This window comes from Protobothrops mucrosquamatus, unplaced genomic scaffold (assembly GCF_001527695.2).
Source record: "Protobothrops mucrosquamatus isolate PMUCROS unplaced genomic scaffold, P.Mucros_1.0 scaffold_9, whole genome shotgun sequence".
NCBI lineage: Eukaryota > Metazoa > Chordata > Lepidosauria > Squamata > Viperidae > Protobothrops > Protobothrops mucrosquamatus.
The window spans coordinates 561,353-583,818 of record NW_015386085.1 but is presented as its reverse complement, the minus strand read 5'-3'; the positions used below and the strand labels follow the sequence as shown (position 1 = coordinate 583,818).

General features: G+C 40.5%; 1 protein-coding gene across 1 annotated transcript in view; it reads left to right on the top strand.

Moving 5' to 3' along the window:
* NRP2 (neuropilin 2) overlaps positions 1–22,466 on the top strand; it is a 159,256-nt gene that overhangs the window by 86,979 nt on the left and 49,811 nt on the right. The window contains exon 14 of the mRNA XM_029284702.1: positions 4,898–5,050. Within this exon, the coding sequence (XP_029140535.1) occupies positions 4,898–5,050 (153 nt within the window). The remainder of the gene's footprint in view (positions 1–4,897; positions 5,051–22,466) is intronic.

Genomic DNA, 22,466 nt, shown 5'->3' with positions numbered 1-22,466 from the left:
GTGATTGGTTACCACCAGCATATTCCCCTGCCCATTGGTATCTGGTTCTAGGTACAGAAAGTCAATGCAGAGTAGCTCCATGAGGTCTTGGCTCTATAGATGACCCATTGGAGTGGGGGGGGGGGTAGGGTCTGTTGCTCAATACAATACAGGCAGGGTTGACAATAGTTCTCAACTTCTGCCTTTATCTCATTAGTTTGAAGGTCCTCTCTGGTCCCAAGTGTCCATGGTCATTATGTAACACAACCAGCACCACCACCTATATTTTTCCTCAAGAGCCATTTTTCCTTGAAACTGTCTGGGGGGGCTGGTAAACCACCCCACCATGGAACTATGATTGTTCCCATTCTTTATGCAATGGTCAGGTTTCTTTTGGTCAGTTGGTTAACAGGGCCTCCTGTCCCCCACTCTCCAGAGCCCTCGCAGCCAGATTGCAAAGACGGTCTTCTCCCTGGTTCCTCCTCAGGTCCTTCTTGGTTAGTACAGCCAGGCCTCTGTTTCTCACCAGTGTGGGATTGTAGTACAGTTTGGTGACCCCAATCACCTCTGCCCTGCTGCTCCTCTAGCCTGCTGTTCAACCCCTTGAAACAGGGTTTGTATGCCCGCTGGGGTCAATTGATCCAGTCTTTGTCAGCAGCCCTAGGTCATAAGGCCTTCTCATTTGCATCCCTGATCCCCATTTCTGGCTGGTACTTTAGGCTGAAGTGGAATCCAGAGAGAACAGCCAACCACTGATGCCCTGCGGAGGAGATTTATTGTTGACCTTAAACTCTGCCCCATATAGTTTCTTAGCTTGTCCACCACCACCCATTTTGACACCAGGGATTTTATTTTATGAGTGGAATAGCTTTTCTTGAGTGAGGTTAGGTTCCTGCTGGCATAGGCAACAAGCCTCAAATATCTCATCATGTTCTTGATACAATATCCCACCAAGGTCATCCTACTAGCATCAACATGTAACTCATAGGGTCAGATCTGCATAGGCCAGAATAGGGGCTCCTCTTCATTTGGCAAAAAGCCTGCTCACACTGCTTGGTCCACTCTCCTTGTACTGACTGCCAGGATTTCCTGGGCCCCTAACTTTGGTGGGGCTTATTCAAAGAGCCAGGCACATCTTTAGCTTCCTCATTCCTAAATATGTAATTGAGAGGATGGACTATCTTCGCACCCGCCCCCCCCCAATGAATCACTGACATTAGGAGCAAAATCCTAAGAATGATTGCAGCTCGCCCATGCTTTGTATTCTGGGCCAGGAAGTGATGGCTTCAAGCTTCATGGGATTGGTCGATATCCCTTCTGTGGAGATAACATGCCCAAGGTAAGTGACTGATGGCTGATAAAACTGGTACTTCTCCAGTGACAGCTTCAAACTCTCATCATGGAGACACATTAGGACTTTCTCCAGGTGCTCCTTGTGCTATTCTAATGTCTCTCCAAAGATGATGATGTTGTCTAGATATATTAGCACCTTGATCAAGTTCATGTCTCCTACTGTTCATTCCATCAGTCACTGGAAAGTCACTGGGGCCCTGATAAACCCTGGGGAATCTGACTGTACTCATAGAATCCCAGAGGGCAAATAAAAGCAGTCTTCTCTCAATTGTTCAGATTGATTCTGGGGGGCATATGCATACAATGGGTAAGGTATCAACAGTTTCAGGGTGCCCCACAGGCGGGGCCAAACATTAACTGGAGGGTAAATAACTGTTGTAAGGAAACTTCTTAGTCCCAATTCCCAAATCTCCAGATTGTCCAGCTTTTGTAGGGGAAGGTGCTTTAGGTGTCTGTCATAGAAATCCCTGTTGAACAGAGTCACTTGCATGCCTGAGTCCAGGAGAGCCTTTGTGTAAACACCCGCCACTTGCACTGGCATTAAGAGGGAGGGGCCCACTAATTTGTCAAGGACTCTGTTGGGGAGGAATAAGGCATCTTGTCTGATGGTTTGTGCCTGGATGTTCTTCTGGGCTTGCAAAGGCTGTTATTGGTACCTGTTGCGATGCCTCACTGCTTTACCCTCGCTAGATCCTCATAGGTAGAAAGAACAAAGTGTTCCCACTGATTCTGCAGCCAGGTAGGGCTTCACTTGTGGTTGCAATGCCCAATTTTGCTGTCTGCCTTTCTTAAGACTGGAGCAAGCTGGCATAGATGGGTACCCAGTTGGCTCCTTCACTGGGACCTTCTGTAATTTCCCAACTGTGTCTGACTTCTTGGTCTGTGTGGTCTCAGGTATGTCTATAGTGTCCTTCACCCCTGCAATGATAACAAATCACTGATCTCAGCAACTTCTCAGCTGGGGCAAAGATACCCGCCCCTCCTTTGACTGGTCCTGTCACATCTCCACTTGGGGTTGAGGCAGCCTTTGCTGTCAATGAGGCCATTGCCTCCATCAGTCAGGATATGTGATTCTCCAAGGCGGTAAGTCTGGCATCAGCATCTGCAGCGCTCACCACTTCAGCTCCTGCAGCAATTCTGGCAGTGAGTCAGCCACACTTCCTTTGCATCCTCCATTGCCTCTTCTGCTCTCACCCTCCCTATGAGTTCAGAATACTCCAAGGTAACTGCCTTACCCAGAGCTCTTAGCTGCATCCAGACTGAGTCTCTCTGTGAGGCACCTCACAGAATCTGTTGCATCTAGTCCAATCTACCTCAGCTGGCTCCATCCCCTTCCTCAACACGATCTGATATAATAACTGATTCAAGCATTTAATATATCCAGACAGTCTTTCATCCTTTTTCTAGTACATGTGCTCAAACTGGTGCATCAGGCCAGAAACTGTCTTTGTTTGTCTGAATTCATCCTGCAATATGCAGAGGTATTCATGAATCATAGATGATCTCGGCTAAGCTTTAAATTTCTAACAGCTTCTGCAGCAGGACCTTTCAGACTCTCCATGATCTTCTGCTTCTTTTGCGCCTCTGGAACATCCTATATCTCTACTGCCTGCATAGCTTATTCCATCCAGGCTTTGTACTCTTTTTCCTCCACTAGTGCAGGTTGCATCACTGAAAAGACATATAGTTTCCTATACCCAGCCCCTGAGTGATTGCTGCCAGCCTGGTGCACATGGTCACAAGGTCTTCCATAGCCTTGATAAGCTCTGTCTGTGATGTGATAGGGATGTGTGCTTTCTCCTTCGGGGCAGATGTCCCAGTTAAGGAATTGGCCTTGTCCCTACTCCCTCATTCACTGGCTGCACCCGCACCCTTATGTCCTCGTTTAACTGGAAGCCTCAAAGCAAGCTGAGATCCTTCTCTTCCACTCCAATAATGGTAGGAGGGAGAGGTGTCCAATCCTCCACCATATCCACAATAAATACCCTCTGGTCTGGGGATAGAGCCCTACCTCTTGTAGAATATCCTTCTCTGTCCAAGTATCCCTTGAAATATCAGTCACTACATTGAAATAGCCTACTGAACTAATAGAAATGGTAGTGGAGTCCATTTTACTTATTTGGTTCATGTCTCTGGGTGTGATCACTCCTCCTTTGAGAAAAAGCTAGAGCGATCCCGGATGAGTCCCCACTTTTAGAACTGCCCCCAAAAGGGTCCCTCTGTGCCCTTTTCCAGGCAATTTGACTCTTCCCCACTCTTAGTCCCATCCTTTGCCTCGTGTCTTTTGCCTGGCACCACAATGTCTCTATCACTGTCTCTTGCCCTGGCCAATTGCCCACTTCCGGTCGGTCTCCCGCGAGCCCCACTTGCTCAGCTCGCCTCCATCATCCTCAAAATCATCTGGTCCCACTTGGTTTGCCTGCCGTCCCGCTCATCTGACTCCGTTGCACCTCCAGCTCGTCTGGCTCGTCTGGCTTTGGCTCCGCTCGCCTATTGTCCCACTCGCCTGGCTCCATTGCGTGCTGTCTTGTCTGGCTCCACTGTTTTCAACTCCACACCTGGCTCTGTTACACACTTGTTTGTCTAGCTCCGCTGCCCTTGCCTTGCTCACCTCTATTTCGCCAGGTAACCCTTGCCACGTGGGGATGGTGGCCACAGGATCAGTGGGTAGATCTCTTCTGCCTCACCCTCTCCTTTTCTCAATCTTGCTCACATTTTCCTAAACCATTCTCTCTCTCTCTCTCTCTCTCTCTCTCTCTCTCTCTCACTCACTCACTCACTCTCTCTCTCTCTCTCTCTCTCTCTCTCTCTCACACACACACACACACACACACACACACAAACATACTTGGCTCAGTGGCTATTCTTCCACTGCTTTCAGCTCCTCTTTTCTTCCCCCTCTGCTATCATCCTGCTCCCCTTTATTCTCCTTCCTCCTCCTTCACCTCCTCCCCTTCTCCTCTTCAGTCACCCTTTATTCTCTCCCTTCCTACCTCGCACTCACCATTTTAACCCCTCTTTGTCTCCTGCCTCCATTTCCCATCAATTTTTTAGGTGATCCTCCCTGCCCGCCAGCCATCCTGGTATGAGGGTATCTGGCTGCCGGTGGAGCGTGCCCCCCCCCAGGAGTCCATTACATTCCATTAGATGCAATCTTTCTATAGAAACAGACACTACTAAAATTAACTTCTGGGTCCATTGTTCAAAAATATCCTTAAACATCTCCAATGTTAAAATGCTTTGCTTCATCTGTAATTGTAAGTCAAATTTAAGTATTTTTCTCATTTAGTTGCAATTTTTAGTTTCCTCCAGTGTCCAATTTTTAAAGTCTTGCCTTATTATATTTTCTGAAAGTAAATTCAAAACAAGAACATTTTTACATAGGAAGGATTCTTTATAATTAATTCCAAAATTTTATTTCAGATTTATCTGAACCCTTAGTCTATTTGTATGCTTGCACACATTGCAAAGACTTTATATTTCTATAACCATTTATGATTTGCCAACTATGTTAGCTATTAAATAGCTTTGATCTTATTTTTATGTTGTACTGTTTTCTTACAAGATTTCCAGGTCCCAACAGGATTTAATTGCAACTTTGATCTTCCCGAAGATTTTTGTGGTTGGACACATGACATGTCTACGGGATTTACATGGGCTTTTCATTCTAGAAATACCTGGACTAGCCACTTAGAGCCAGGCATCGGTGTCTACCCAGGTAAGTCAATTCATATCATTTTAAAAGAAAAAATATCCATGAACTGTGAACTTAGGAAAATAAGTATTTAAATTATCTCTGAAGAATTATAGAATACATTACGAAGTCTGTGAAATTGCCTTTTGGCATAATGCTGTAAAATTATTTTTCAATTCCAAGTATTTTTATGTTGCTTCAATAAAATCAATCTAAGAGATATGTAAAAAAAAAGTCCTATCTGCTTTTAAACAGATATGAATTCATAGGTATATGGTGTAAATCAATATGTGGTATGATTCTCTTAATATATGTTTTCATTACATATACATACCACCTATTATTATGTCTTCACCACTGCCCTATAACAATTGGTCCAAAGTTATGGAATGAGAACAGGAATCTGAATTTGTGTCTCCCTGTTCTTAGTCCTTAGCCCTTATAACTGTAGCGTACCATCTCTCATTTGTGAACGTTGTGAAACGATGATTCAAGTCAAGCACTTGTTGCAGGAGGGATACTTGCACATCAGAGAGGAAATTGAAATCATGTGTTAACTGTCCATGGGCCCTGTGCATTCAGTTTATCTGCAGGTTCTTATGTGCTAAGAAAATGGAATAGTGCGTTTGTTTTTATCTGGGTGAGTTGGTATTGATTTGAACATCAAAGTCTCACTTTGAATAGTGTGGATGCTTGTTTTGGCTTCTGCTTTCTGTGCATTCCCTTGCATGTGAATCCTCCTTCAGTGTGGAACTAAGGAGATCGTTTGCTGTTCTGCTATGCACATTGTCAATTTTCCCTTGAGGATACAACTTGCCTGGGCCTCTGTAAGCCCCTGATATTTGCATTGAAGACTTGTGTTGTCAGACAAAGGACTGTCTTTTAAAGACTGTGTGAACACAATAAAGCCTTCCCAATATGAGTCCTTGTGCAGTGTGGAGGATCTAAGTTTGTCCGCTAGTTAAAAGTCTGTTTGTTCATTCTTCATCTCGTTCAACAGTCTCCAGGATTTATCTTTTCCTTCTCCCCATTGGACATAGAAAGAAGAGGAGACATTTGTTAGCTTCAAAGAAATGTTTGCCTAATTTCCATGAACAGGCATTAAAATTTCATATACCACAAATCTGAGGATTTACTAGAAGTGGTCCTGCTGTTTGAGGGAAATATTTCACACAATTTGATTTTATTGCTAAGGCATTAGTCCTGATCACTACATCTGTACCCAAGGATCATGCATATTCAATAAATCCAATTGATTCCCATCCCCCATCCCCCATTAGTGGGTCTGGACTAATAGAGAAGTGTTTTGTAACCACTCATTCTCCCTGGTAAGCTATATGTTGGTGGTAACAACTAGATTTACTGATTTATAAGGCTCTAGAATTGAAGGATAGTGTTTCCTGCCGAGCAGAACAGAAAAGATGAAAAAGTGGCCCAATACAAATTGAGTGCCGCTAATTAATTTGTCTTTTAGGTGGTTAAGCATCAGCCTTTGTTTGTAATGCTAGCTTCCAAACAATTTTATATTTTGTAATTCTGTAAATCAGAGGCCCCCAACCTTTTGGGCACCAGGGACCGGTTCTATGGAGAAAGATTTTTCCGTGGCCTGGAGGGGGCATGGTTTCATGTGCTGCCTGCATCCTGCCAATGGGGCTTCACTTGTTTGTGCGGCCCATGGGATCCCCCTTTCTAGCCTGGTGCCTTAACCACTAGAACAAGATTTTTTATCAACATTAAGCCTGGTGCCTTAACCACTAGAACAAGATTTTTTATCAACATTTTGCACAGAAGTTTACACTCTTCCTAAAGAACTGAGCCAGATAAGCTCAGGTTTGGCTTTGAAGTGGGAATGGAATTCTTCTTTTCTCTATTTTCAGAATGGAAGCCAGACCCGGGAAAAGTAATTAAAGTAGCAAAGAGGGTGACAGTGGTAGTAAGGCAGGAAAGGGGGTAGGTTTTGTTTCCATTTCAGAGTAGCCCTGATTTTGCTAAGCTGATACACGTGTTGGCTTTGGCCCTAAGTTCTATTTAAAGTTTCCATGGCCACATTTTTTGTTGAACTGTTATGTTTAGAAACAAATTGAGACTGCTGTCTGGGCCTCTAATGTGTGTTTTAGGTTGTCCCAAAGTTAGGGTCTCTGTAGAAGTGCAGTTGGAGAAACTATTTCCTATTTCCAGTGTTTTCCTCTTTAACATTTAAAATGCTTTAGAAGATTAATATCACAGAATAACTGCAGCCTCCAGCAATATAAAAGATTCAGACTGAACGCCCTCTCCAGCTTATTCCCCGTAATAATGTTTAATTAATGTAATAAGCCTTCTGCAAGTAGCAAACTTACTTATTTTTATAGCCCAGACTCAATTTTTCATTCCATTTTTCTCCCCTGTTACGTCTTATAATTATTGTCTCTTTTTTTCCCTTCAGAGTATGTTTGGTAAAGAAATAATTTGAGTATGATACTCATGTACAAATGACTGTTCCCCATATTGAAATAGAGCTTTATTTGCATTTCAGCAACTTTCTAAAAAGTCTTTATAGGTTGTATTACTTCAGCCTATTTCAGTGGCAGGAGAACTTTCCCTCAAGTGAATTATTCCCAAAAGCATCACTTTCATTTTTCATTGAAGGAAATGAGATTGGAATGGCTATATTATATCTCATATTGTAGTGTGCTTCTGGTAGAGAAGGTTGATCAGGATTTCTGCATCTATCAAAGAGGGAGAGAAACAGGTGGTTGGGAATAATAACACCAAAGAACCAGAAGTGGTAGTGTAGTAGTTAAGGACAGAAAACCAAAGATCTCCCTGTGTTCAGTTCATTATTAAAATTGGTTCTGTAGCTTGTTCTTGTTGCAATAAAACTCTGCACAGAACGAAAACAAATAATGAAGGGGGGGAATACACATTTATTTATTGGATTCACTTAAAAAACAACAATGAAAAAAAAATAAGTATTTGTTTTTCTCAGTGGATATTAGAGTCATAAAGGAATGAAAGATAGCACAGATTCTAAATAGAGGTGCTTGAGCTTAGGTGTGCATGAAAAATGAGCTGAGGCTGCACCCTTAATGATATGAGGAGGTCATGAGTATACACCTAAAATATATATGCTCAGAGGCAATCTTCTTCTGATTAAAGACTGAGGCCTTCTGTTGAAAACTGTGAAAACAATGTTGCAGGGTAGAGAGATTTTTTTAGAATATCTTAATTTGCATTCCTGTGCTGAGCAAGAGGTAGGACCTGGTGGCCTATGTGACTCTTGGGTTTGTATTTCCTAGTAATTTAAGCTACTTGCTTCTTGCTTCTCAAGGTAGACTTGAGAACTGACAGCTTAAAGAAAAGAGGGGCTGGTCTATTAAATTACAGAGAAGCATCCTAGACATAGCATAGGTAAAATGTGATGAAATGCTCATTGGAAAGAGAGATGCAATGTAATTTTACTACTCGAAAGTAAACTGTATTGATTTCAAGGGGGGCACTTTTGAAGCTGAAGCTCAAATACTTTGGCCATCAAATGAGAAGAGAGGACTCGTTGGAAAAGATCCTGATGTTGGGAAAGATTGAAGGCAAAAGGAGAATGGGAAGGTGGAGGATGAGATGGTTGGATAGTGTCATCAACACAATAAGCATGAATATGAGTAGACTCAAGGAGAAAGTGGAGGACGGGGGGGGGGCTGGTATGCTATGATCCATGGGGTAGTGAAGAGTAGGACACAACTTAGTGACTGAACAACAAAACATTTTGAAAGCATTTTTACCATGCTTGTTATTAGAATGTTCTAGCCCTGTATTATATTTTATCATTCTTTTTTTTCACATTAAAATCCTCTTGGAATTACAAGGAAGAATAGTGATTTATTTGTCTCTCTTCCATTTTTACCTAACAGTTTTCTGCTCACACATCCTATACCTTTTAAAACAAAGTAACATACCCCAAGTCAGAAAGAGTAAAACAAAAGTTCTTTCTGTTGGCAAGGATTTTCATTCTGACAGTTGCCCCTTCTTTCTCCCTCCCCAATATACTGAGAAACCAAAAACAAACAAGCAAAAAAAGCTGCTTTGAGTTGATGATGAGGGCATATGTTTCTTTGTACTACTTCAAGCCCTTCTAAGTTAATTGTGTGAAGTCTATGGATGCTCAGTAAAATGCGCCCATAAAGGCAATGGGCTGTACCTCTAAGAAGACGTATGGAAACCCAGACACTGAATTAGAGTCATAAAAAGGAAGAGCAGGTCCTAGCAAAACGAGGCAAGATAAATATATGCATTCCAGTAGCAGATCATTAAAGTCCATGCAAGGAAGCCATTTTTTTTCCTGCGACCTCTTCTTTTCTTTCTTCCATAGCTCTTTTCTCCCTTTTTTACATTGGAAGACTCCCTAAATTATATACTTTCTTCACTCCATTTTTTCCAAGATAGTCTTTCTGTCAGTTTCATGTTTCCTTTTTCAGCCCCAAGTTTCTTGTGCTTCAAGGATTATCTCTGAACCATCCCTCTGAACCCAGAGCAATTTCTCTCTCTTATTACACACCCATATCAATTAGGACATGAGCTGTTCTCCAGATTAATGGAATGTACAACTCCAGTTTTCATGCCAGGAGGAATTTTTTTTCCTACATGGATTTCCACATGCAGACAGATTTCTGTGCTCCTGCAGTGAAAGATCTTCATGCTATGTCAAGAATTAGGATTTAGCCTGCAATTTTATACAGATTATCCAGCTGTCAAGTCTAAACAGAGTTTGTGTCTGAGTTAACAGGGTGGGTTATGTTGTTAATTTCTCAGAAACTGGATCTTCTCCCAATGAAATGAGGTAGCAGAATGAGGAAAACATTATGGGATTATAAGACCATATATAATGTATACAGAATTTATTGGAAAGTGATGAGAAAAAATATATTTTAATATAACTATAGGGTTCTGGTGGTTTGGGAAAGGGCCATAGATCAGTGATAAAGCATCTGCTTAGTTAGTACAAGAATAAATTTCTGATCACAGAATTCTGTTCTTCAGTAGAAGAATAAGTTTCTGATCTACAAGATTATTTTGAAAAATAACCTTTTCGAAATCTCACAAAACCCTATTCATTGTGCTAGATTGTGCTAGATGTATTTAGTATACTTTTGTGAAATGGTAATGATAACAACAAGACAGGTAACAGCAATCACAATATGTACTGTTATTACTGGCATTTTATAAAGCACTTGAAAGGTTTCAGAGTAAAAATATGCAAGTATTTGGATTTAAGGCAGGAAAGATGCTTCAGATCTGGCATGGGCATGATCTATTTTTCTCACTGGCATCTTAAAGAAACCATGCCTTTTTCTGGTCTTGCATGATCGCCTTGCGGTTTTTAGAAATAACAGCTCCTGAATTCAAATATATATTCTCCTTGCACTACGTGGTGACCATACGGGGTCAAGAAAAGAGGTAGCTTCTATAAGATGTCATTGATAGTTCCAGCCACACTGGATCTTAAGAACTTCTCCCACTCGTGATTTAAATTTCTGCAGATCCCTACTTCAAGATGTCTTGCGTACATTATTTCACAAATCTTTATACTAACCTGAGAAGGTAGATGCTGTGTGTATATGTTGCAATGCACAAAGCGGGATGTGAGCAGATAAGATCAAGAACTTGATGGCTTGTTTAAAATCATCTAGCATATCCAGCTGAATTGGAATCAAATTTCCTGGCTCATATTCCTAATATTGATCTAGAAACATTGCAAAACTAATGTTTAGGATCAGTTGGTGAATGCCATAGCATGGTCAGGCCAGGTTTTTCCCTGCTGTGTAGATTTTGTCCAGTTGTTTCTCCCTCCTTAATTTAGCTAATGTCGCCTTTTCCAAATTATGATCACACTAGTCAGTCTTAATATCTCCCAGACAGTTTGCATCTCATCTCAGTTCCTATCACCCAGGCAGTTTTCATTGCTTTGAGAAAGAACAGAGTATAGAAGAATCTCTTCAGGTTTGAACAGAAAGCTTTTCTTTCTTGTGTTGTGCATGGTGGTCACACTTCATCTTAATGAGGCACTTTGCAAAATAGTAGCAATGCAAAATAAATTTGGCAATAATTCCAGGATCAGGACACATGATGTGAAGATCTCCTTCTCTGAAGAAGGTTCTGAAATTTGGAAGAAAACAGACAAGGATGACCAGCAGCAGTTATGGTAGCAATGAATGTATCATTGGAAGAGCTGAACAACCAGAGAAAGAAATCCAAGTATCACTGGGAATAAACAAGAATAGAATAGGGTAGGGTAGGGTAGGATAGGGTTGGGTAGAAGAGAGGAGAGGAGAATCATAGGGCTGGAAAGGACCTCAGATTGGACCTTCTAGTCCAACGTCCTGCCCAAGATAAATGGTTGCTCAATCTTTTCTTGAAAAACTTCAGAGATGGAGTACTCACAATTCCAGGAGGCAAGCTGTTCCATTGGTTAATTGTTCTCACTGTCAGGAAACTTCTAGGTTGGATCTCTCTTTGATGAGCTTCCACTTATTTCTTCTTATCCTACCTTCAGGTGCTTTGGAGAATAAGTTGACCCCTCCTTTTCTGTGAAACCCTTCAAGTCCCAGAAGACAAGTTACCTCTACCTTCTCTTCCTTAGGCTAGACATACCCAGTTACCTTAACTTGATGGCAATGAATATCAAGTCAGTTCCTGGAACTGCAAAAGTTGGGACAAACGTCTATGCGTGTGCAGTGCACATGCAAAAGCCTCATCCACTTATTAAAGGTGTCAGACAAGTACTTAGAAAAATACAAAGTGGAGCAATATAGCCATTTCCTGCTTTGTCTATTTATAGAGGGAGGGGGCTGATTGCTTTTAAGTGTTTTGTATGAAACTTCATCAAACAAAGCATGCCTTTGAAGTTTGAAGACAGTTGGGGAGAGTGAGAGTTTGTTAAAAGAATTAATGACCTTCCGTTGGCCAAAATAAAAACATTTCTACTCTATGGGAAGGGGAAGAAATCTGTCAGCAACACCAGAATGCATATAATTCAGATTCATATCTAGTGCATTTCGAGGCACAGACAGTGAGGGAGATTGTTCAAGGTGTTCAGCAGACTATCTCCAGCTGAACTTGGAAGTAGCTGTAGTTACAGTGCCTTTCATGAAAATCAGGCATAATTAAAAGAGATGATGGGCCTGATCATCTTATTGGCTTCCCCAAATTCGATTAAAAGCTTGACTTTATGCAGACCACAATGCTTTAAGTCTCCATTGATTTGGCTGATGTATAGATTTTTTATTTAGAAAATAAAATGGCAGTGACTTGGCAAGTAAATTAACAGGTAATCTGATTGAGAATGTTCCCTGTGAGACAAGATGCCCATCTGGCTTTAAATATTACATTTATGAAAGACTGAGTCAGCATTACCCAAACAAGACTACTGCAAAGTAAGGAGCATCTCATAGAAACAGATTGGAAGCAAATTGAAAGCATTGGCTCAGGTTAGCCAGCTAAATAAGCTTTTTACCTTCAGTCAGTGGTTTCATCCATTAATGAATGTGAAACTTTCCTTAGCTTTCCTGAGTGTTAAGAAGGAGGAAATGAAGGGTTGAGATATAGAGGATCTTTTTCAGATATTGTTGCTTGTCTCCTTTGCACTTTTTCTGTCTGATGGGATATAAAACCCATATTGGCCCACTGTTAAAAAATGGTTGATTAAACGGAGAGCATCTCAATTTGCTTTATGTAGGTGGAGATGGTACCCATCTCTGCTGCTGGATATTGCAGAAGGCAGATCTACACATTACGACCTTGAGAGATAAGTTATCACACCAGTTCATTGTCTGAATGACAGAAATGTCTTACTCATGCTATGGTAAATGTTGCCAAGGACACCTCACTGGCAGAAAACAGATATCTGTGTTGGCCAAATTGTTTGGCTTTCCAGAAGGCTGCTTAGGAAGATCAACTCATAATTTATCAAGAAATTTAAGTTATGCTGCTGTTTGCTTAGCAACACTGATTTGCATGTTCTTATTGTCCTAACTCAGTTGAATCCAGATGCTCTCATAAATCTCCATGCAAAGCAGGCACTCCAAAGGCAGCGGCAGGAAGCAGAAATGCCAGAACTGATCCCTCCTTTTGAACATTTGATGCCAGTTCAGCTCCAGCTTTATCTCCTGTCTCTTTACTAAGAACAGATCCTTTTCCTAAAATCAAAGCGCTGGTGAGGGAGTTAACAATGCCACTGATCCTAAAGACATTGATTAGAACCTTCTACTAAAACTCTTTCCTCAAGCGGTTCAGTGCCTGAGAGATTTTTAATTTTCCATACACTTCAGAGGCTTCCTTTTCTTTGGCACTGATTGTTTCCTTTCCAATTAACTACATCAAAAAATATAAATTCCTGACGGACCCAATCAGTTTTTCAATGGATCTTGCTTATTTGGCCACCAGGTCTTCACTATATTCCTTCATCCATTAGAGCAGGGATCTTCAAACTTGGCCCTTTTATGACTTGTGGACTTCAACTCCTAGGATTCCTCAGCCAGCATGCCTGGTTGAGGAATTCTGGGAGTTGAAGTCCACAAATCATAAAAGGGCCAAGTTTGAAGACCCCTGCATTAGAGTGAGCCACGGAATCATTCTACATGCACATAGAAACAAGTAATGCCTGCTGCCTCCTTTATAATCTCTCCAAAAGTACTTTGTGGCTCAGCATATGGAACAAGATTTGGCTGTGTGCAGATAGCTCTTAATGGGCTGCCCAAAGAATATGTTTGGATAGTATATGTTAATATAATTATATGTTCACAGATCAGTGGTGGGATTCAGCCAGTTTGCACCACTTCGGCAGAACCAGTAGCTAATTTTTTGTTGCCCAGGTCCAGAATGGACTTCTGGAAGCGGCATCCACACAGAGAACCGGTTGTTCTCGTATTTGAATCCCACCACTGCCGCAGATCCAGGGGTGAACAGAAGAAGGGTAGAAAGATGGTCTTGTGAGAATACTGTATAAGGTCTTCTATCTCTGGTCCCAGTGACCGACCCAAATTCAATCTCACATCATTATCCGGGAACATGTATAGTTGCCTTCATTCATATAAGGTCTTCTCTACATTTCTGATTAAGGCTGCTTATTTCAGAGCCCTTTTTCTCTCTTATGATAGATATATTGCCAGTTTCAAACTCTTCTTGCCTCATCTAACAGCTACAGAGCGGGAGTATAGAAATTTAGATGCAGAGGGGACTGCATTACTATATGTTGAAGGGATGTTTGATAACAACATAAAGCAACAAGCATCTCTCAATAGATAATTTTATTTTAAATGTTAGTATACCTCCTTGTCAGTCTTCTCCCTTTTCTGGGTTTGATGAAGGTGCACTAACATTATACCTATCCATGTGGAAAAGCAATGGGTAGCAGTCTGGCTCTTGTAAACTACCACTAATGCTGCTTTTCTGGGGAAGAAATGGTGATTATCCCCAAAGCCACCTGGTGTGCCCATTACCATTTACTTAGGCCCTGTCTCCTCTTGCACTTGCCCCTGGCTATTGTGGCCTCTCTTCCTGGTCATGCTGTCCTGTCTTCATCTCCTCTCCGGCCCATGAATGAGACAGGCTTAAGTTGTCACGAGACATGAAAGCCTCCTTAAACTGACCCCATTTCACTGAAGTTTCGAGATATATAAAATTTCTAATATTTGGCCAATTATTAGTTTGGAACTGAAGTCAGGTGACCAGTGAGTATGATCAGTAATGCATCTGCGGAGTATTGGAATACACAGGCGCTTTCCCCTTCTCCTTGGTTTCTAGTCAGCCACTCTTGCTTCAATTTCTTTTCCATTAATACTTGGGGTTTTTTTTTCAGGGCCATCAATTCTCCTCACCATTGTTTTTCCATGAAGTTCTCTCCAGGCTTGTAACAAGAAAAATGAAAGGAGAGCAGAATTTTATTTTGGGGGGGGGGAAAGGGGGCCATGTTTGCAGTGTTCTGTAATAGTATTTATCTTTAACACAATCACCATGTTTTTTCTCTCTCATTGTAGCATCCAGAAAATGATGAGAGAGACTGAATGAGGTCTTACTTGCTTCTTTGCCACTTGCCCTATATATGTCAGTTCCAATCACTGCCCCACTCCTCTAAAGTGGAGAGATGGGTTGCCCAGCAGCTAGTCATTTTCAATTCTCTTACTCCATAGCCCTTAATTAGCTGGAATTTGTTGAGGAAGGCATCAAAATAAAACTGCCAGTTTGTTATGGCTTTACATAACGTAGGGTATAATCTTGAAAGCTATGTCCAATTTTGGACATTGAGCATCAAAATGGTACTCTTGAACTAGAAACAGTACAGAAAAACAAAACTACAGCGAATAAAGAACATCTTATTTAGGGATATTTTGCATAAAAGTGTTATTTTTGAAATGATAAATTATGTTGAGATTGGAAGAAAAAAAACCTCTTTCATTTTTTTATAATTGGGTCATCCAGTATAATCTGCCCTTGTATTAAAATCACTGGAGGAGATCTTTCTCTCTGTTCTTTCTATGAGAGAATTTTTTTTTACAAACTATAAAAAGTATCCAGCCTTAGGAATGAGTTCCATGGGACACTTTTTTTTTAATGTCAAGCTCAAACTAATTTTCACAGGTATTTTTTTAAAAAAACTTAAATATTTCAGTTTAATTATATGTTTATTGTTGGTTGGTTGCATGTTAAATTTCCAGTATGCTTAAAAGATGTGTTTGATGTGTCTCTGTATGAAGAGAGGGCACCTGCTTTATTAGAACAGACTGGATGACAGAGGTCAGTATGGTTGGACAGATATCCAGAGGTTCACAAGGTCAGATGGGTCCAGCCCGGACTGCTGATTTCCACCTCCAGTGATGCTTTCAAGTCAGTGCTGTGCTCTATACTTTAAAATATTTTTCTCATATTGGCCATATTGGCAGGAAAGTCGGAAGAATAGCAGATAGTCTGGACAAATTTGATTTGGTGCTCTTGATATACTTCCTTTAAATCCAGAGACACTGTGATTATATGTTTTTAATGAAGACGTCTGCATTATTATATGGGTTGTGTGGATATGGCGATTTTGATGCCAGAGTGACACTTGAGAACTTGACATCTATTAATTTCAACAGAGGATAAGTGCCCAGGATCAATTTTGCTTTTGAAAAATCTACTTCTTAGAAACTGAGATCTCATCAGTGTGTCTGTCACTCACTTTTGAAGGCAGGGAATTATGGAAAGCAGGGTGATAGAAAGGCCAGTGTGAGGTATCCAGCTAACTCAAGTAGGTATAGTTATGTGGTATCACTTGCATCTTGAAATGAGTCCAGTTTAAGCACTGTACATTTAATAGATCATTTAGTAGAATTTAGAACATTTAGATGAATAAATATTTTTCCACATAATTTTTGTGGTACCATGCAGGTGAGTTTTGCTGAAAATATGATTTGCTGAATGGATGTAGACTACTTAGAAATTCTAGACCCTTCAGCATCTTCACTATACATTTCTGCACAATAGGCAATAATTGCAGGAAGATATAAAGTCTTCGCTGCTAGGCTTGTCCCAAATTCACCATAGACAAGCAAAGTAAATGAATAATTGAGATAACTGGAGAGATACAATAATATTTAGAACATAGGATATTCCTGTAAAGGATAATTTGAAGAAGTTAAATATTGTCTTATAAAGAAAATAAAAACAGAAAGGCTAATAATTTTCAGATATTTAAAAAGATAACATTACATAAAAATAGCTGTCATCATTTTGAATTTGGCCACTATAACATGTATCAGGTCAATTAAGATAAGGAAATATTTATGATAGAATGGAATATCTAAAGATGATTAGGGGACTGGAGGCCAAAGCATATAAGGAACGGCTGCTGGAATTGGGTATGTCTAGTTTAATGAAGAGAAGGACGAGGGGGGACATGATAGCAGTATTCCAATATCTCAGGGGCTGCCACAAAGAAGAGGGAGTCAAGCTATTCTCCAAAGCGCCTGAAGGCAGGACAAGAAGCAATGGATGGAAACTAATCAAGGAGAGAAGCAACCTAGAACTAAGAAGAAACTTCTTGACAGTTAGAACAATTAACCAATGGAACAACCTGCCTCCAGAAGCGGTGAATGCTCCAACACTGGAAGTTTTTAAGAAGAGACTGGACAGCCATTTGTCTGAAATGGTATAGGGTTTCCTGCCTGAGCAGGAGGTTGGACTAGATGACCTCCGAGGTCCCTTCCAACTTTATTATTATTATTATTATTATTATTATTATTATTATTATTATTATTATTATTATTATTATTATTATTATTATTATTATTATTGTCATTGTGTAACTCACAACGAAATTAAGTGCTGTCCACAGTGCACACTACACACAAGTAAGAACCACAAATAAAAACACAGATTATATACGTACATCCAGGGCTTTTTTTCTCATAGAATGCCCAGAACGGAGTTCCGGCACCTTTTTGGGATGGAACCTTGTAGGGTAGGCAAGGCGGGCTGTATGATGTGTGTGAGTTCCGGCACCTTTTTTTTTTTTTTTTTTAGAAAAAAAGCACTGCCGGCACATCCTTCACATTCTATTCACCATTGCACTGTCCCTAATATTGCACTTCAATGTTGCACTATACAGTAGTATTTAATATAGTTACAGTTCTGGGATAAAAACTATTTTTCAGCCTATTTATCTTTGTTTTTATTATCCTGTACCATCTGCCAGATGTTAATAGTTAAAAAAACAGAATGTCCAGGATGGGATGAGTCTTTAAGAATGTTTTGAACTTTCCTAAGGCACTGAGAACTGTACAGTTTGTCCAGGGTGGGGAGGAGAGGGCAGCCAATAATCCTCTGGGCAACGGTAATGACCCTCTGGAGCACTTCCTATCTGCTACTGTGCAGTTGGCAAACCACACGCAAATGCAGTAGGTTACAATGCTCTCTATGGAGCAAAGGTAGAAGGTCACCAGCAGTTTTTCATTCAGTTGTTGTTTCCTGAGAAGTCTCAAGAAATATAATCTCTGCTGGGCCTTCTTAACCAATGCTATAACATGAGCATTCCAGGTCAGGTCCTCCTTTATGGTAATACCCAGAAATCTAAAGCTGGCCACCTGCTCCATATAGTCTCTGCTGATGATCAGGGGCTGAATGTCCGATCTATTCCTCCTGTAATCTACTATAAGTTCCTTGGTCTTAGTGGTTTTGAGAACCAAATCATTGTCTCTGCACCACAAGAGCAATCGCTCCACCTCATCCCAGTAGGCAGACTCATCCTCATCAGATGTCTATTGAGCAGTTGCATTTATGGAAGAATAACTTTCCAAGGTTCAGTACTAATTTAGTAAGAATGCCGTTGTTTGTTAGTGGAAATAGCTACAATCCAGGACATGGCTGGTTGCAAATACTGCAATGACTCTTACTGTTTTCAACAGGCTTCCAGAACACCCATATTCACATTGTCTTGTTTCTAAAATGGTATATGTAAAGTTCAGTAAACCTTGGAAGCATCTTTTAGTGTTTGGATAATATAATTACCCAGGAAAATATCTTTGTATTGTATCAGTGTACAATAGACAGTGGCAGTTTAAATTTAAATGTTCCTTGTACATGGAAAATGAGCTTCTAAAAGGACAATAACAATGCTGGAACTGCCTTCCCTAATATCTAGTTTGTTGTGGATTTTTAGGCTTAGTTTGCTTTTTGTAGTGTGATTTGGTATATGTACGTTTAGAGAAGTATTCAGTCATGTGAGCCTCTATCATGTACAGGCTGCAAAAATGCCAGTGAAATACAAGACCTTAAAATGGTCTGATTGACAAGTGAAAATGAATGTTTATGTTCAAAGAATTTCCCTTTGCCCAAGATCTGAGCTATTTGTATATTTTAAATAGAGCCCCTCTCTGAGGGAGATAGACAGTTAAGAAGTTTGATATATAAACGAATAAAAATAAATACTTATTTTGACTGCCTCCCCCCCCCCCGGTCCCATCCCTCCTGGCCTCGCATGCTCTCCTTTTCCCGGGCATGACCCACTGCATCGCCTCCTCAGCTGTCGGCCAGCCATCCAGCTCAGAGGCGGCTTCTCTGAACTGCTGGCAGTGGGCTGCAGAGCCCCAGAGTGCACCAGTTGAGGGGCCGGCAGGCTATGGCCCCGTTGCCTCGCCTTGCCCTGCGACAATGGCATCCCTACCCTGCCTTGCCTCACCTCACCCCACAGGATGAGCCTCCTGGCCACCGCCCCACCTGCCAGAGACCCCCTGGATCTCCCCTAACCCTGCCCGGCCCCCACAGGCATCCCTCCCCACGAAAAAAATAGAGGTGACCATGCCCACCTTGGCCACACCTACCCAGTCTGTCATGACCACCACAGCCACACCCACCCAGTGGGTCAGGCCCACCTGGCACCCGGCAATGAATAAGTGGGTTTTGGGTTGCAGTTTGGGCACTCAGTCTCTAAAAGGTTCGCCATCACTGATCTAGTTATATCTAAGGGTCATCTGTTCTTTTAATCATATTCAAACAGGTATATTAAACAGATAGTGCCCCCTCTGATAGATCAAATCCTCTGTTTTTTAAGTCTAACTCTCACTTTCTTTCTTTGCCAAGCAGCTTTCCAGGCCAAGGTAATTAAATCACCCAAGAATTTTCTTTCTATTTTTGTGAAAGCTGCTTGGCATGAAAAAGACAATTTAGGTAGAGTATTTTTGGGGAGGAACTCCGCCTATCCACATTCCCTAGACATTTCCCCTGCCCACTCTATGTTCCATTTTCTAGAATCTTCTTCCTTGTCATGAGGTGTATTTTGGAGAAAGGAGTAAAAGGTCTTTTGTATTTTCATTGTTATAGGTGGGTCTTGCAGTATTTTATTTGTGTATGGCAGTCCACATTTCCCTTCTTCTATCTCCTCCATCTCTAGGTCCATTTCTTCTGATTTACCCTCTGATTTCTGGTTTATTTGTTCATGCTTTGTAGTCGTTGTCTGGGAGCTTTCCAGTTGTAGCTTCAGTTTGGAGATTTGATCCTTTATATCATCTAGGTTATTTTTAGTCTAATTATGGTTTCTCTTTATGTGCAAGAATTATTTGATGAATTTGCTGTAGCATAGAGAAAAGTATTTGTTTTTTTCTTAAGGCATCATTCCTAGAAATCCTCTATTATCATCAGTCTCAGTAAGAGTGGAACAAAATTTCCTCTAGTTTTCTGGTCTTTATATATATAGCCTTTATAATCCAGTCCTAATAGCAATATTTTATAGTAATCCTTTGTCTCAAGTGTCCTGAAAATTATCAGTCAGGCAAGGTTGTAATCCACAATGTTCCCAGTGTTCAAAATGTTCAACCTCCCTGCAGCCAGACATATTCAAAAGTCAATTTTTTCTTTCTTTCCCACTAGCTCTTGAGATTCAAAAGTCTAAGCTCAGTAGGTATTTATACTCCATGAAGGTCAGGATGATAAATATGCCAAAATATTTTCCTTTATTGCCAGCTGTTCTCCCTTAAGCTGAAAGTCACCAAGCAGGCAAGGAGCTAGTTATAGTGCTGTACTCAAATCCACTACTAGATGTCATTCAAAGTCCATTTTCCACTATTAAAACAAAGGGTTGATTTCTTATTTTTTATATTTCACCTCAATAGTTTTTTTTATCTCAGTTCTCAGATTTATCAAAACTGCAGCTTTGTATTACTTTCACTTCAGTATTGTGTATTTCTGTCTCCCATAAAACATTTAAAATGCCACTTCCGTTCACATCCAGATGTTTTAAGCTTCTTGGGAGCCTTTCCCAGGAAATTCAGTTGTAAAATAATAAAGAAAGGATCAATATTCTTACCCAGTCCAAATATTCTCACCCAGTCCAAACATGCTGTTTACGATGTGCTAATTGAAGCTTTTGTTCTTCGGTTGTCAGCAGCTAATGGCCGGCCGCAGAGGTGTGGCCAGTCTTTCCCCTACCAGTTTAGAGGGCTTTCCTTGGATCGAATGGAGAGACCACTATCTCTCCGTGATCGACAAGGCATCCCTCCGTCTTTATCGCCTCTTTGGGGCGGCTTTAAGCCCTTTTCAGGGCCCCCAGCAGGTCAAAATCGGACACGGAAGGCAGAGCTCTTCCTTCCTGTGTCCCATCTCACCGCGACACAAAACTGGAAGTCTGGTCAAGCACTTTTTGATAAAGTTGTGCAAGTATCCATTTTCTTGGAAGATGTTGGTATAGGCAGTCTGTTTCCTTTTTCTGGTGTTCTGGGTTGCTGCAGTGCATTTGTACTTGTTTGAATAATGTTCTTATGCAGATCTTCTTTTGGGAGGCTGGGTTATTACTTGGTTAGCAATGTATTCTCTTCTACTGGAGTTGGGACATAGAATTGGGAGCTTTAATTCGGATTCCTACTCTGAGCAGGTGGTTAGATATGTTGGCCTAAGTGGACCTTCCACCTATATTAATATACATATTTAAATAAAATAAATAAACTATATGAATCTTGAATTTCCTAGCTTTCTGTGGCAAAAGCTTCTTTGCAATTCCTGGTGACCTAATTAAATCAGCCACAAGCAATTCTACAATCTTTGAGCCATATTATTAAATTAGAAATATTATGAATTGCCCTTTACATTCCATTATGCATTAAGAAAGTAGGTTTACACTTGGAGTTTTGCACAAAGTAAAGATTTGGTTTATTTTGAGTTCAGAACAAAACAGCTTACATAGAATGGTCCATTGGAACCTTCAATTTGGTTGTGCTTTGATGGAACAAAAAACAAAACATAGTGAACTTCCTCCACATAATAGAACTTGAAATGTTCCAAGTGTTCTGTCCATAGAAAATAATGAGAATTCAATGGGAATGAGCACTCTCTCCCTCTCTCTCTCTCTCCCATTTCATCTCAAGGTCACAGTAGTAAGAATACTAGTAGATCATGCTGATTACTACTGACCATCCAACTTGCAGAAGGACTGGTGAAAGAGAGTTGATTAAAATACATTGAAAAGAATACTTTGTAATTTTTTGTAATTACAAAGTATTCTTTTCAATGTATTTTAATCAACTCTCTTTCACCAGTCCTTCTGCAAGTTGGATGGTCAGTAGGACTGGTGAAAGAGAGTTGATTAATTACAAAAAATTGATACAACAAATGAAAAAAGATTTAGAGATTTGGAGAAAGTTACAGTTATCATTATTAGGAAGGATTTCAGTGATAAAAATGAACATATTGCCAAAATTATTATATTTATTCCAGACTGTCCCTATAAAATTAAAGAAGAGATTTTTTGAAGAACTAAATAAAATAATTAAAAAATTTATCTGGCTGGGTAAGAAAGCATGGATAAATATTAAAACACTACAAGATAATAGAAGCAGAGGTGGCTTTGGACTTCCAAAATGGGAAATTTATTATCAAGCAGCGGGGCTATTATGGATTAGGGACTGGATAAATTTAGACAACAAAAGGGTGTTAACGATTGAAGGAC